The sequence below is a fragment of the Lutjanus erythropterus genome, chromosome 6 (genome assembly GCF_056507025.1).
Source record: "Lutjanus erythropterus isolate fLutEry1 chromosome 6, fLutEry1.hap2, whole genome shotgun sequence".
Classification (NCBI taxonomy): domain Eukaryota; kingdom Metazoa; phylum Chordata; class Actinopteri; order Lutjaniformes; family Lutjanidae; genus Lutjanus; species Lutjanus erythropterus.
The window spans coordinates 3,778,315-3,790,135 of NC_139322.1; the positions used below are offsets into that span (position 1 = coordinate 3,778,315).

The 11,821-nt window shown below is 36.3% G+C and overlaps 2 protein-coding genes across 2 annotated transcripts; both read right to left on the minus strand.

Moving 5' to 3' along the window:
* Positions 1-861: 861 nt before the first annotated feature.
* ubxn10 (UBX domain protein 10) lies at positions 862-3,062 on the minus strand. Its single transcript, XM_084719913.1, has one exon. It carries the CDS (start codon positions 2,797-2,799, stop codon positions 2,104-2,106), a length of 696 nt encoding a protein of 231 aa, XP_084576039.1. The 5' UTR covers positions 2,800-3,062; the 3' UTR covers positions 862-2,103.
* Positions 3,063-6,372: 3,310 nt separating this feature from the next.
* On the minus strand, positions 6,373-11,658 carry cptp (ceramide-1-phosphate transfer protein). The gene is made up of 2 exons (XM_084720273.1): positions 11,301-11,658; positions 6,373-7,910 (listed from the first exon to the last, which is right to left on the minus strand). Exons 1-2 carry the CDS (start codon positions 11,432-11,434, stop codon positions 7,388-7,390), a joined length of 657 nt encoding a protein of 218 aa, XP_084576399.1. The 5' UTR covers positions 11,435-11,658; the 3' UTR covers positions 6,373-7,387.
* Positions 11,659-11,821: the final 163 nt, after the last annotated feature.

Consider the following 11,821-nt stretch of genomic DNA (forward strand, 5'->3'; position numbering starts at 1 on the left):
GGAACACAACTTCAAAGGGCCAACATTTCCATTAAAAATATATATTTTAAAAACAAAAATATTTTAATAGTATGTTTTTACATTTATGTTATCAGTAGGTGTTAGTTTTAAATTTCTGAAGGCTTTTAACACATTTTTTAATTGTTTGAAGTGAATTCTTGTCTGGGATAAAATATTTTCTGGCACATAAGTTACAAAATTAAAAAAAATGAAAGCAAACAAATATTTAATAAATTACATTTATTTAATATGTATAAAGCTTTAAAGAATAATTTTTGACAAAAACCTTGAATTATTTTTGTAGGTGTGAATAATTTTTAAAGTTTTTTTTTTTTTTTGGTAGGACATGATTTATCTCAGTTCTAAAGACTGGGTTACTGTCATAATTCCAGCCTTCACCATCAACATGTGATTCTTAAATACTGAGAAAAGTCATTTTGTGGCTGCTTTCAGTATGACAGAATCTAAAAGGAGTCGCTGCTCAGAGCAGAGTGACGGTGGTTTTAAATTCATCATTTTCACTGCAGTCATTCTGACTCTGAAACAAAAGCGCAGGTGTTAGTGATGACAGTGACACTTCATTTTATTATTTACACCTGTGCTTCTCTGACTGCGATGTCAAACTGTCTGCTGTGAACAAATGACCTGCTGCTTCCCTGTTTAAACAGACTCTTTTCATCCTTTTTGAGCTGCATGTCACATCATTCAGACTAATGACTCAGCACAAACAGGTCAGTAGAATTAAACTGGATTGAATTTTGTGTTTACACATTTTAAAAGCAGGGCAGTAGTTGTGGTATAAAGGTAAAATGTGATGAATTCACCAGATATTGACAACCTAGAAAAACACTTCTGTACCTCTGTCTCCTAATAAAAGACTTTATTTAGCACGTAAGAACAGCAACTGAAAAAAGATGTGGAAAACAGCACAGGATGAAAAAACAAACCCTTTTTGCTGCTGCATTTGTCAGCAGAGTCTCTTGATTCTGCTTTGGTTTTAAAAGCTGCGATTTTAAGATTAATGGATAATCAAAGTAAACATGCAAAAGAACTTATGGGGTTCTATAAATCCTGTTTCCTGATTAAAAAAGTATGAAACTATTTTTAATTTTTAAACAAAATGTCCTCTACTTGACTAAAAAAATACAAATCCAATTTCAGTGTATGTGTGCAGGAGGTTTTACATTTCCTCATCTCGCATACTGGGCTGTGATTGGCTCCAAACCAGTTGTGATGTGAGCAGAGAGAAACCTTCCCCCTTTCAGCACTTGAGCTTGAAAATAGTCTTTAGCACTAAATGTTGCACCTTCATCAGTCCGCACAGTGAGATAGAGCTGCAACAATATGTTAATTGATTTGTTGTCAGTGATTAATTGATCACCCATCATGTACTCACTTTGTACCATTTCTTCAAGAAGCAGTGTCCAAATTCTCTGATGACCAATAACCAATAATTACCTGCTTTGCAAAAACAATACTGATAAATAACCGATATTTTCACATTTTTGTATTTTAAAAATAAGTTAATAGAACGAGAACAAGAAAGGCTCAGGTGCAGTGAGCAATTCCACATCTCTGACCAAACCGAATTTAACTGAATAATCACCATGACAACAAAAACAAAGAACAGTTCTGACTCTTCAGATGTTAATTTATTTCTTTGGAGTTAATTTCATCAAAAAAAAAAAAAAAATTACAATCATATTTTGGTGTGTTGCTTCAAAATTCAAAGGAAATGCTTTGAGATTATCTTTCAAATTATAGGTCGTATTTGTCGTCCGATATAGAAAAATATAGCTGGATAGGAAGATAATTCATTGTGCATCATTAGTTTCTTTACTCCTCTATAACTGTAAACTGAATTATCTTTGGGCTGTGGAAAAAAACAATTTGAGGATGTCACTATGGACTGGAAAAAGTGTGCAACATTTTTCACCATTTTCAACAACTAATATATTAGTTGAGAAAATTATAGACAGATTAATCTGTAATGAAGATAATTGTTAGTTGCAGCCCTATAGTGAAGATTAAACATCCATGTGGAGTAGAAATAAGAAAAACACATTTTTAAGTGGAGTGGGACTTTAAAAAACTTCTCCGTGCTCACTGGTGCTCCACCTCTCTGTCTCTCTGAGTGATGCACAGCACTGATCTGTTCATGATGCCACACTGGGACAGGGTCATGTCCATGTCTGTGAAGGTCCTGCGGGGCACGTCCATGGTCTCAATGGAAGCTGTGACTCCATACTGGGCTCCGAACCTGTCCTCTGCACTGGACCTCACCGTCAGCAGGGTGTCTGTGGGCTCGAAGTGCTGCTGGAACCTCCTCCCGCACGGGGCTCTGACAGCCAGGAGGAGACTGCCGGGGGAACCGAGCCCCGGGTCAGGGGGCTTCATCCCATCAGCCCTCCTGTCCACCTCAGAGCCGCTGTCGTGGGGCTCCGCGTGTCTCTGCTGCAGGACAGCATCATCAGACAGGCTGAGTGTGGACATGTGTCTCTCCAGGCTTCTCCCAGGACTCACCTCTGACTGTCTCCTCTCTATGGAGGGCAGCACCTTGTACTTGTTCAAGGACTGAGGTGGAGCAACAGGTGTGTGGTGCAGCATCTGCAGGACCTCATCCTGGCTCAGCTGGCCGGCCTGCCACATGATGGGCTGTGACTGGGAGCGGAGGCCTCTGTCCACTGGAGACACGGGCGTCCTCTGGGTGCTGTCTGTGTCCTCTCCACCTGTGTACAGGGAGGCGTTCACGGCGGCTCTGCTGCGCCCTTTGGACGACTTTGGCCTCGTTAAATGCATCGATGAGCAGCTGCTGAGGATCTTTGTCGCTGGAGTTCAGACTTCAGATTCCCAGCTGTTTCTTGGCTTCAGTCCTCCACAAAAAGAGTAAAATAACTTCCTATACGTTGTATTTTTCTCCACCTTAAGTTGTTTTACCGCATGAAAGAACAGATTATTTGTTCTTACGTTAGATTAACGGTTAAAACATCCCGGTTGTGCGCATTTAACTTTTCATTCGCTTTCCATTCACTTTCAGCAGGAAGTAACTAACTGCTCGTGTCTAGAAGGGAACCGTTCATTTGCGAAACTCTCGCGAGATTCATTCTTCACTGTGAAACTTGAATAAACTAGTCATGTTTTATACTTACCAGCGACGACATTAAAGTCTAATACGTGTAGGGACGAAAAATAATCTGGTTAGGGTCAAAGAAAGACGATAGCTTGGATTACAATGGTTACTCTCGCGAGATCTTTCGCGGGTCCGGGGTTTCCTTTTAGACACGAGGCTGAATAATCGCTCTTAAAGCGTCAGCGAGGTTGCTATGACAGTCCGGTTGCCATGACGACGACTTGTGCTTTTAGGCGGGAGACCCCTGGTGTTGTGAGTACGCAACTGCAGCTAATATCATTAACTAACTGGATGTTATGAGCGTCTTAAAACACAGTACGATATTTCACTTAAAGGTGTAAGAAAAAGGGGTATTAATTGACATCGAGTCACTTAGAACATGTGTCAGTAGCTTAGAACAAAAATATAGAACCTTTAGGCACCTTAATAAAAAAATAATCATGATGTCCTCAAATATGTTGTAATCAACATATTACATGTGGTTAATGTGAAATATACACAATGAAAAAGGATAAAGGGACAGAAAAAAATAAAGATAAATGATAATTAACAAACTATAATAACTTCCCAAAAGAGGTATGTAATACAGTTCCTTTACACTTAAATAGTTCATGAAAACTTCTTCCACCATTACTTTTACAGATGGGGTCTATAAATTATCCCAAACAGAGCTAATATGTTGTTTCTGTGTCCAACTTCAGTTCAAAATCACGTTAATAAGCAATTCTATTCAGTGGTGGGATATAACTAAGTACATTTACTTAAGCACTGTACTTGAATGCAATTCTAAGGTACTTGTACTTTACACTTCTACTCCATAAGATTTTGGAAGCGAATATTGTACTTTTCACTTCTTGATCACATTAAATCAGATGTAATTTTGCTATAATAAACCCAAATTATGTTTTGTGACAGCATTCTACAAAAAAATGACAAATTAAAAGAAACTGATTATATTATATCTGCGAGCTGGAGACTAAAGTTTGCAATAACACCTCATCATATACTTGTAATAATGTAAAAAAAAAAAAAAAAAATGTTTAACACATAACTCATGTTGATTTGATGCATGAATTAATGCAGGATGTTTGATGAATTCCTGCTGCTCATCTCTAACAAATAATCAAGTCATGACTTCATGTGATTGATCACACTTGTCACCAGTTAAGGAAGGTTAACTGCGATCAAATTAGCTGAATACATAAAACTTTATATCAGACTAGTCATCAGATGAATATTAACATAAAAACATTGATGCAAACAATAATAAATACACTTTTATGTAACTGGAATCCAGCTAACTTGATTGCATGTCACTTAATGTGTGAAGTAACAGTGAATTAACATTTCTTTGTTGATGAACTTATCACATGAAGTCATAATGTCTTCATAGTAACTTTGTTAGTGGTGAACAACTGGACTTCATGATACATCGTACATTAATTCATGCATTAAATCATAAGTCATACATTAGTTAAGCATTAGTTATACCCTTACTGTAGCGTCTTACCAAGTTATCTAATACATGTAGTGGAGCAGAAGAAAACGTCTGTACGACCTACGGTTTTTGCTTGTGAGTGACTTTTTGGAGAAAAAGCTCCCGACCTCAAGTCATCACAAGTTTCTGAAAATCAAAGACTCAAGTTTATCTAAAGAACAATAGCAAAATATCTCAACTAAAGATTATAGGTTGGCAAAACTTTACAAAATTTATTTCAAAGTATAAGAGTTTGAGTTGGGCTCAAAACTCAAAAATCTATTGCAGTACTTTGCCTTGAAAATTTGAGTCGTCTCAACTATTTTTTTTTTCAGTGTAAAGTGATTCTTACATTTACCAACTATGAAAATATTAGACTGTACACCAAATTTAATAAAAGTTTAATATTTTGTCAACTAAAATGTGCATCATAGCCTGAGTCTGTGCCTTTTCCTCTAAATTTTGGCAGTGGCTCGTCTTTTTGAGGATAAAATGATAAAATATGGCATAAAGTTCATTTTATCAACTTTAGACAACATCTAACTTCTGTTTGGACAAAATGTTTCTCAAACAACACAAATTCACAGTGGATTTTTATTATTAAGTTCCACCATTTATAAATTCTGTTGAATTAATGTAAACATACAGTACATATAATATATAGTACAGTACATTCTTGTAAATACACCAATCACTTAAAATTAAGGATAACAGTATATTTCATCATTTAAAAATTACATGAAATCATATACAGCAGATTTAACAACTCTGAGTTCACTACTTTAAACTTTTGTTTCACCAGTTAGCAAAAAAAACGCACATTCGACCACTGAGCTGTAAATATGTTTCTATATGTGTCCGTAGAAATTCAACAGTCTGACCTATTCCTGTCTTATTCTGCTTTTTTTACTGTTGGCATGTTTCGACTTCAGGTCACTGAAGAAATGTTTTGGAAACTTCTGCCGTCCCATTAAGGCCGCAGTCTTCTGGTATCATCCAATATCAGATGATCCATTAGATTTAAAATCATTTCCACTGTGTAAAAGGGGCATAAATATATTAATATTTGACTGGAATGTGGAGCAGATTTTCCAACCCTCCCAGTTTTCCCAGGAGACCCCTTCAGTGCACACCGTCCTACGACTCCAGACGTCTGCCGTTTCCTAACAAACAACAATGCAGAAGAATTCCTGCTTTTTTTATGGAAAGTTTTAAAGGCCAGTTTTCTTTTATGAGCAGCACAAAAAATAAATGAAAGAAAACTGATGCAAGAGGGATGAATTATTCTGTATTCTTTCCTCAGAATTAAAAGTCAAAATAAAGTCTTCAAGATAAAAATGCTGCTGCACTGTACTTTTTGTTATTTTTATTCTTTAAAAGTCACTAAAATGCATGAAACAAAGTCTCTGAAACTATATATTTTTTTTAGTTTTGAAATCCTTTCCTATTTTTGAGGTTTCAAGATGGGCAAGTATGAGAATGAGAAAAAAGTAAGAAAAAAAAAATCAGACCTAATGGCTTCATTATTACATGATTTCATACAAGCAACACATGAAATCATAAAATTAGTATCAGTTCTATATAGAGCTTCAATTAACAAATATGTTTAGAAATTTGGAAACAATCAATTATCTGGTGTTTTTATTGGAAAAAAAGATTTAATCAATTCTCAAGTTAGTTTCAGATTCAAACTCAAAGTCTGACGTATCTACTTGGTCCTTTTTTTTTGATAAATAATGAAAACAAACAGCTGTTAGAAGTGAGCTAGGGCTGCATCTTATGATTATTTTTAATATTGATTATTAATAAATTAGTGGTTCGGTCCAGAAAATGGTGAAAAATGTTGGTGCTGTTTCCCAGAATCGAAGGTGACGCCACAACCCAAACATATTCAGTTAGAGGACTACAGAAACCAGAAAAATATTCACATTTGAGAAACTGACATGGGACATTTTTTTCTTAAACAAATGACACATGATTAATACATTTATCAAAATAGTTGGCAATTAACTGAATTGATTATTTGACTAATTGTTGCAGCTCTACAGTGATCAAAGACTTGAGGGCCCTGCTGTTGTTTCCTTTCATCGATTTAAATTAAAAAAAACAAATAAATGTGCAAATCTACAAGCAAAAGCTGAATTTAAAAAGATCATCCAGAGGTTCTTTATAAAGAGAAAAGATAATCATGGAACATTATAATTAACAGTAGTTTTACATTAAACACCGCAGGAGGTAAAGATCAGGATCATGGAAATGATGCTTAATTATTTTTACCCAACACTGTACAGAGGACGTACAACACTTAAAGGGACAGTTCACCCAAAAAAATCACAACACACACATTTTTCTCCTGGCCTGTAGTGCCGTTTATCCTTCTCGATAATTTCAGTGTAAAAGATATCAGCCATAAAGATGTCTGCCTTCTCTCCAATATGATGGAATGAAATGGCACTCGGTTTGTGAAACTGAAAGCACCAAATAAATGCATTTAAAAATTCAGCAGCAGTGTCATGACCTGCTTACTGAAGATAGTCCACAGACCTTGTTGTGAGCAGGAATGTGAGAAAACATGAAGTATCAGGATATTATGTTTTCTGTTTCAGGATATTTTGATGCATGCAAAGACTCGTGGCAGTGGTTAATTTTGAGTAAACATGCTGTTGATTTTGGGGTGAACTGTCCCTTTAAACCACCATGCAGGAGCAGGAGCTACCTTGACAGCCCTTCAGCAGGGACAAGCTGTAAATAAAGAGGTAAATAATAGCACTTGTTTGTCTCTACGGCAGGTCCAGCAGGTTATGTTGGGCGTAAAGTCCCTCTGTGACCTGGTACACCTCAGAGATGAGGGGCAGAGCTTCACCCAGCATGGCCACCACCTGCTCCGGGGGGCCGACGTTCATCACCTCGAAGAAAGCCTGACGCCCCGGGAGCACGCAGAACGCCATGCCCGCAGCCGTGCGGACCACCCAGGGGTGGTGCTGGGCCAGAGACTCGTTGTAGGCCTCCGCGCACATGACGGACGTCTTGTCGTCCTCGCTGCTGGTGCGGAGACGCTCCAGGAAGAGCTCCAGCCACCTGAGACCGCGGTGGAGCCTCAGGAGAGTGCGGCAGCCTGACTCAGGGTGGCCGCCTCTCTTGGTCAGGTCCACCAGTTCATTGTCCAGCTCGTATTTCACCATCGCCTGGACGGTGACGTAGTGGGAGCCGCTCTCACCCTCCAGGTGGGACACCAGGATCTTGATCTTGTTGACAGCGTCCTTGGAAATGAAGCCGAAGACGCTTCCCAAGCTGTTCAGAAACCTGTTAGAGGGAAAAAACAACAAGTCTGTTACCACTTCAGTGACATTTTATAGAGTGTGGTGCAGATCCAACTCTTTGATTATTTATGACACGAATATGTTCTACCTAACCCCCCAAAAAATGTTCAAAATGATCAATACCAACACTTTAATTATACTTGGGTCAAAACTTTATATTTTAAGGATTTAAAAATATGAAATATGTTAGTTATTAAATGTTTTTGGTTTGCTTTAATTTTTTTTACATGATTCAATCAGGCATAAAAAGTTTTAGCTTTACCTTAAAGACCCCTGTCTCACTTCCTGGTTTTAAACAAAACTGCAGGAATCCTGCTCAAACACTGATAAACTTTATATTTTTCAACAAATTCATTAAATAATATCACTGTCAGATGTGTCTCAACCAGAGCTGCAACAATTATTGATTATCAAATTAATCACCAACTATTTTGATAATCGATTAATTAGTTTGAGTCATTTTATAAGAAAAAAAATCTTTGATTTCAGCTTCTTAAATGTGAATATTCTTTGGTTTCTTTACTCCTCTCTGAACGTCTTTGGGTTGAGGACGTCATCCTGGACTTTGGGAAACAAAGACCAAACAACTAATTGATTCATGGAGAAAATCACTGACAGATTAATTGATGATGAAAATAATCATTACAGGAAAGACTGACAACACTGTGAGAGGATTAATCAATTGATTAATTCAGAAAATAATCAACCGTGAATATAATCATTATTTGCAGCATAACGTCAACTCTGTAGCCCTTCTAAATCAAATCTTAACAAGAACTTTGGTTTATAAATGTGTATTTTGATTAGCAATAAGAGAACTCTGAGCAACTTTAAAAAATAAAATGGCTGCTCACTACAACTAAAAAATTACATTTTGTCAACTCTGTAAGACATTAAAAAAATAAATAAATCAATCACTAGGAGGTTGGCTCATTACAGGGTTTAACAGCCATGAGTTTGATCTTTTAAAATATATTTTCCAGCATAATTGAAGAGTAAAAATAAAATAAAAAACCCCCTCCAAAATACAGTTTTGTCCCAATTCCCAAGAATTAGTGATAAATATTAAAAAGAGAATAAATAATTAGTTTAAATGAGAAAGTTTAATTAGGTCCATTCATTTGTTATGTCTGTTGGAAAAGCTGAAAACAGAATTTAGTAATTTGCAAATGTTCTTCAGTCGATATTCAATTGAATGCAGTACAAAGACAAGATATCTGATGGTCACACTGATAACTTTATAAACTTTTCTAAATATACACTCATTCTCAATTTGATGTTAGTAAAAAAAAGTTGGAACAGGAGCAACTAAAGGCTGAAAGTTGCAGAATGTCTAAAGCTGGAACTCTGGGAGTCATTCATGTGTCTGATTTGACCTCTAGGGGGAGTTTTTTGTTTTTTCTCTGCCACTGATTTCAGATGAGCAGCAGGTGTAGTAAGTTCAGAGGTCAGATCAGTCTGAGCTGGTAGGAGGTGAGGAGCACACGGATGAGACAAACTATGTAAGTGTTTCTGATTATTTGTTGTTTTGCAGTAAACAGGAACATCACTCATAAGTTAAAACTTTTGGATACTTGATTTCATTCTGTATTTTTGATTGCTTCACAAATAAACAGATTAATTGATAACAGGTGAAAGGATCATGATCAAGTGTGAAAGAGGGAATCCCTGATGCGCTCAGTGATTAATGCTGAAAGGTTTTGGAGCAAAATATGCTGCCATCCATACAATGTCTTTTACAGAGACGTCCCTGCAAGACATTGATAAGACACATTCGTAGTAAAAGAGTCCAGGTACTAGACCGACCTGCCTGCAGTCCAGACCTGTCTTCCACTGAAAATGTGTGGACTGTTGAGCAGCTGAAGTCGTAAATCGAGCAAGAATTAGAAAGAATTTCACTTCAAAAACTTCAACAATTAGTGTCCTCAGTTCACAAACACTGACTGAGTGTTTAAAGAAAAGCTGATGTGTCACAGCAGTAAACATGATCCTGAAACACCTTTTTTTGGAAACATGTTACAGCATCAAATTCAGAATGAGTTTATATTTACAAAAATATATTAAAGTTTTAACAGTCTGAACATTAAATATATTGTCTTGAACAGTATTCAATTGACTATATGTTAAAAAGGATTTGCAAATCACTGTTTTTATTTACATTTCACAAGGACAGGGCACTGAGCAATATATAAATACTATATAATAAAAATGATAAAAGACTAGACATTGTCTTAGATTTTGGATTTTATTATATACATTTCCTGTTTTTAAAGGCTGCATTACAGTGAAGTCATGTAATTTTGTGTCATTATATCCTCATTACTGATTATTATTTATCTAAAATGTCACTGTGGTAATATTTTGCAAAAATACCAACAGTCATCCTTACTATATTATCACAATGTCAATAGGTGTTTGATTAAAAATATTGTTCTATTTGATGCTGTTCATATCATCAAGCTCTAGTGCCAAATTATATTCTATAAGATCATCACGTTTACACTATTTGAGAATTTACGGCGTGTTATTTTAGAGAAAATGTACATGATGGCACAGCTTAAAATTATTGAGATAGGGCTGCAACTAATGATTATTTTCATAGTCTGTTGATCTGTTGATTATTTTCTGGATTAACTGATTTGTTGTTTGGTTTATAAAATGTCAGAAAATGGTGAAAAAAGCCCAAAATGACAATCTCAAACGTCTTGTTTTGCGCCAAACCCAAAGATATTCAGTTTACTGTCATAAAGGAGTGAAGAAACCAGAAAATATTCACATTTAAAAAATTACTCAAACTGATTAATTAAAATCAATCAAACTTAAACAGCTGGTGATAAATTTAATAACTGATTAACAATTGATTAATTAGTGCAGCTCTACATTGAGATATTATTCATAAACCATATCGTCCAGCCTGATGTTTTACACAGCATCACAACTTTTTAGGAATCAGTTGTATTTTATTGAAAAGTTATGACTCAGGCTGAAAAGGTCAAACTGAATGAAAATAAAATGTTAAGTACAACTTTTGTTTATTATAACAAGTTACATCTAACTTAGGATTACAAATGTGCATTTTTTTCCCCCCTGTGCTTTTAAACAAAATGTTTATTTTCCAACTGTCTAAACTAATAAAGTGGAGAAAAATAAAAGGTGCTCTGTTTTACACATTTAAATTCCTTATTTCACGGGTCAGATAAAGGAAATTTTATTGTCAGGCTCCTTTGTACTTTACTTTATTCAGTGTGGCCCTTTAAAAGAGTAAGAGACCAGGCCTGATGTTCAGTCTGATCAGACCAAGTTCACAGGAAAGGCTTCATCTACGTGCAGTAAATCCAACACATGCTAAAATATTTCATGTTAAATCACTTACTTTACGAGACCACGCCACCCTGTGACGTAATGTTCGAGATAGACTTCTTTATTTTCCGACAAACACAACTTGAAGGTGTCGAGGACCTCCTGCAGACAGAATTTCTGCTCCTCTGAAGCCTCCGGAGCAGCCATGGCTTTCTATTGGGAAGAGCTGTCGACAAAAGCAACAAATGAATGGACTGACGTCACTAAACGGCTACAGACAAACAGGAGGTGACGTTGAATGTCACTGCGGAGACAGACGGTCAAAAATCAAACACAATACCTGCGACAAAAGTCAGAAGTGAAAGAAAAATTAAGCATCTCTCTCCGTATAAGTAGAACGACAAGTCACTCCTGCTCTAATCCGCCTCCACTGCGCAGACTCGAGCCGGGAGACACCGGAAGTTAGTGACTTTGCCTTCAAAATAAAAGCATTGGCGACGGGCGTTCCCATCATGGCTTTTCTGTCAACTTTACAAATAAAAGTTCAGCCACTCTCCGACGTTAAAATTATTATCAATAACAACTGATTAAAAA

Excerpts from the sequence above, each read along its gene's own strand:
- ubxn10 (XM_084719913.1), bottom strand. The coding sequence starts at position 2,799 with ATGCATTTAACGAGGCCAAAGTCGTCCAAAGGGCGCAGCAGAGCCGCC.
- cptp (XM_084720273.1), bottom strand. The coding sequence starts at position 11,434 with ATGGCTGCTCCGGAGGCTTCAGAGGAGCAGAAATTCTGTCTGCAGGAG. Across the intron at positions 7,911-11,300 it reads GGGTGGCGTGGTCTCGTAAA|GTTTCTGAACAGCTTGGGAA; the intron begins GTAAGTGATTTA and ends TCCCTCTAACAG.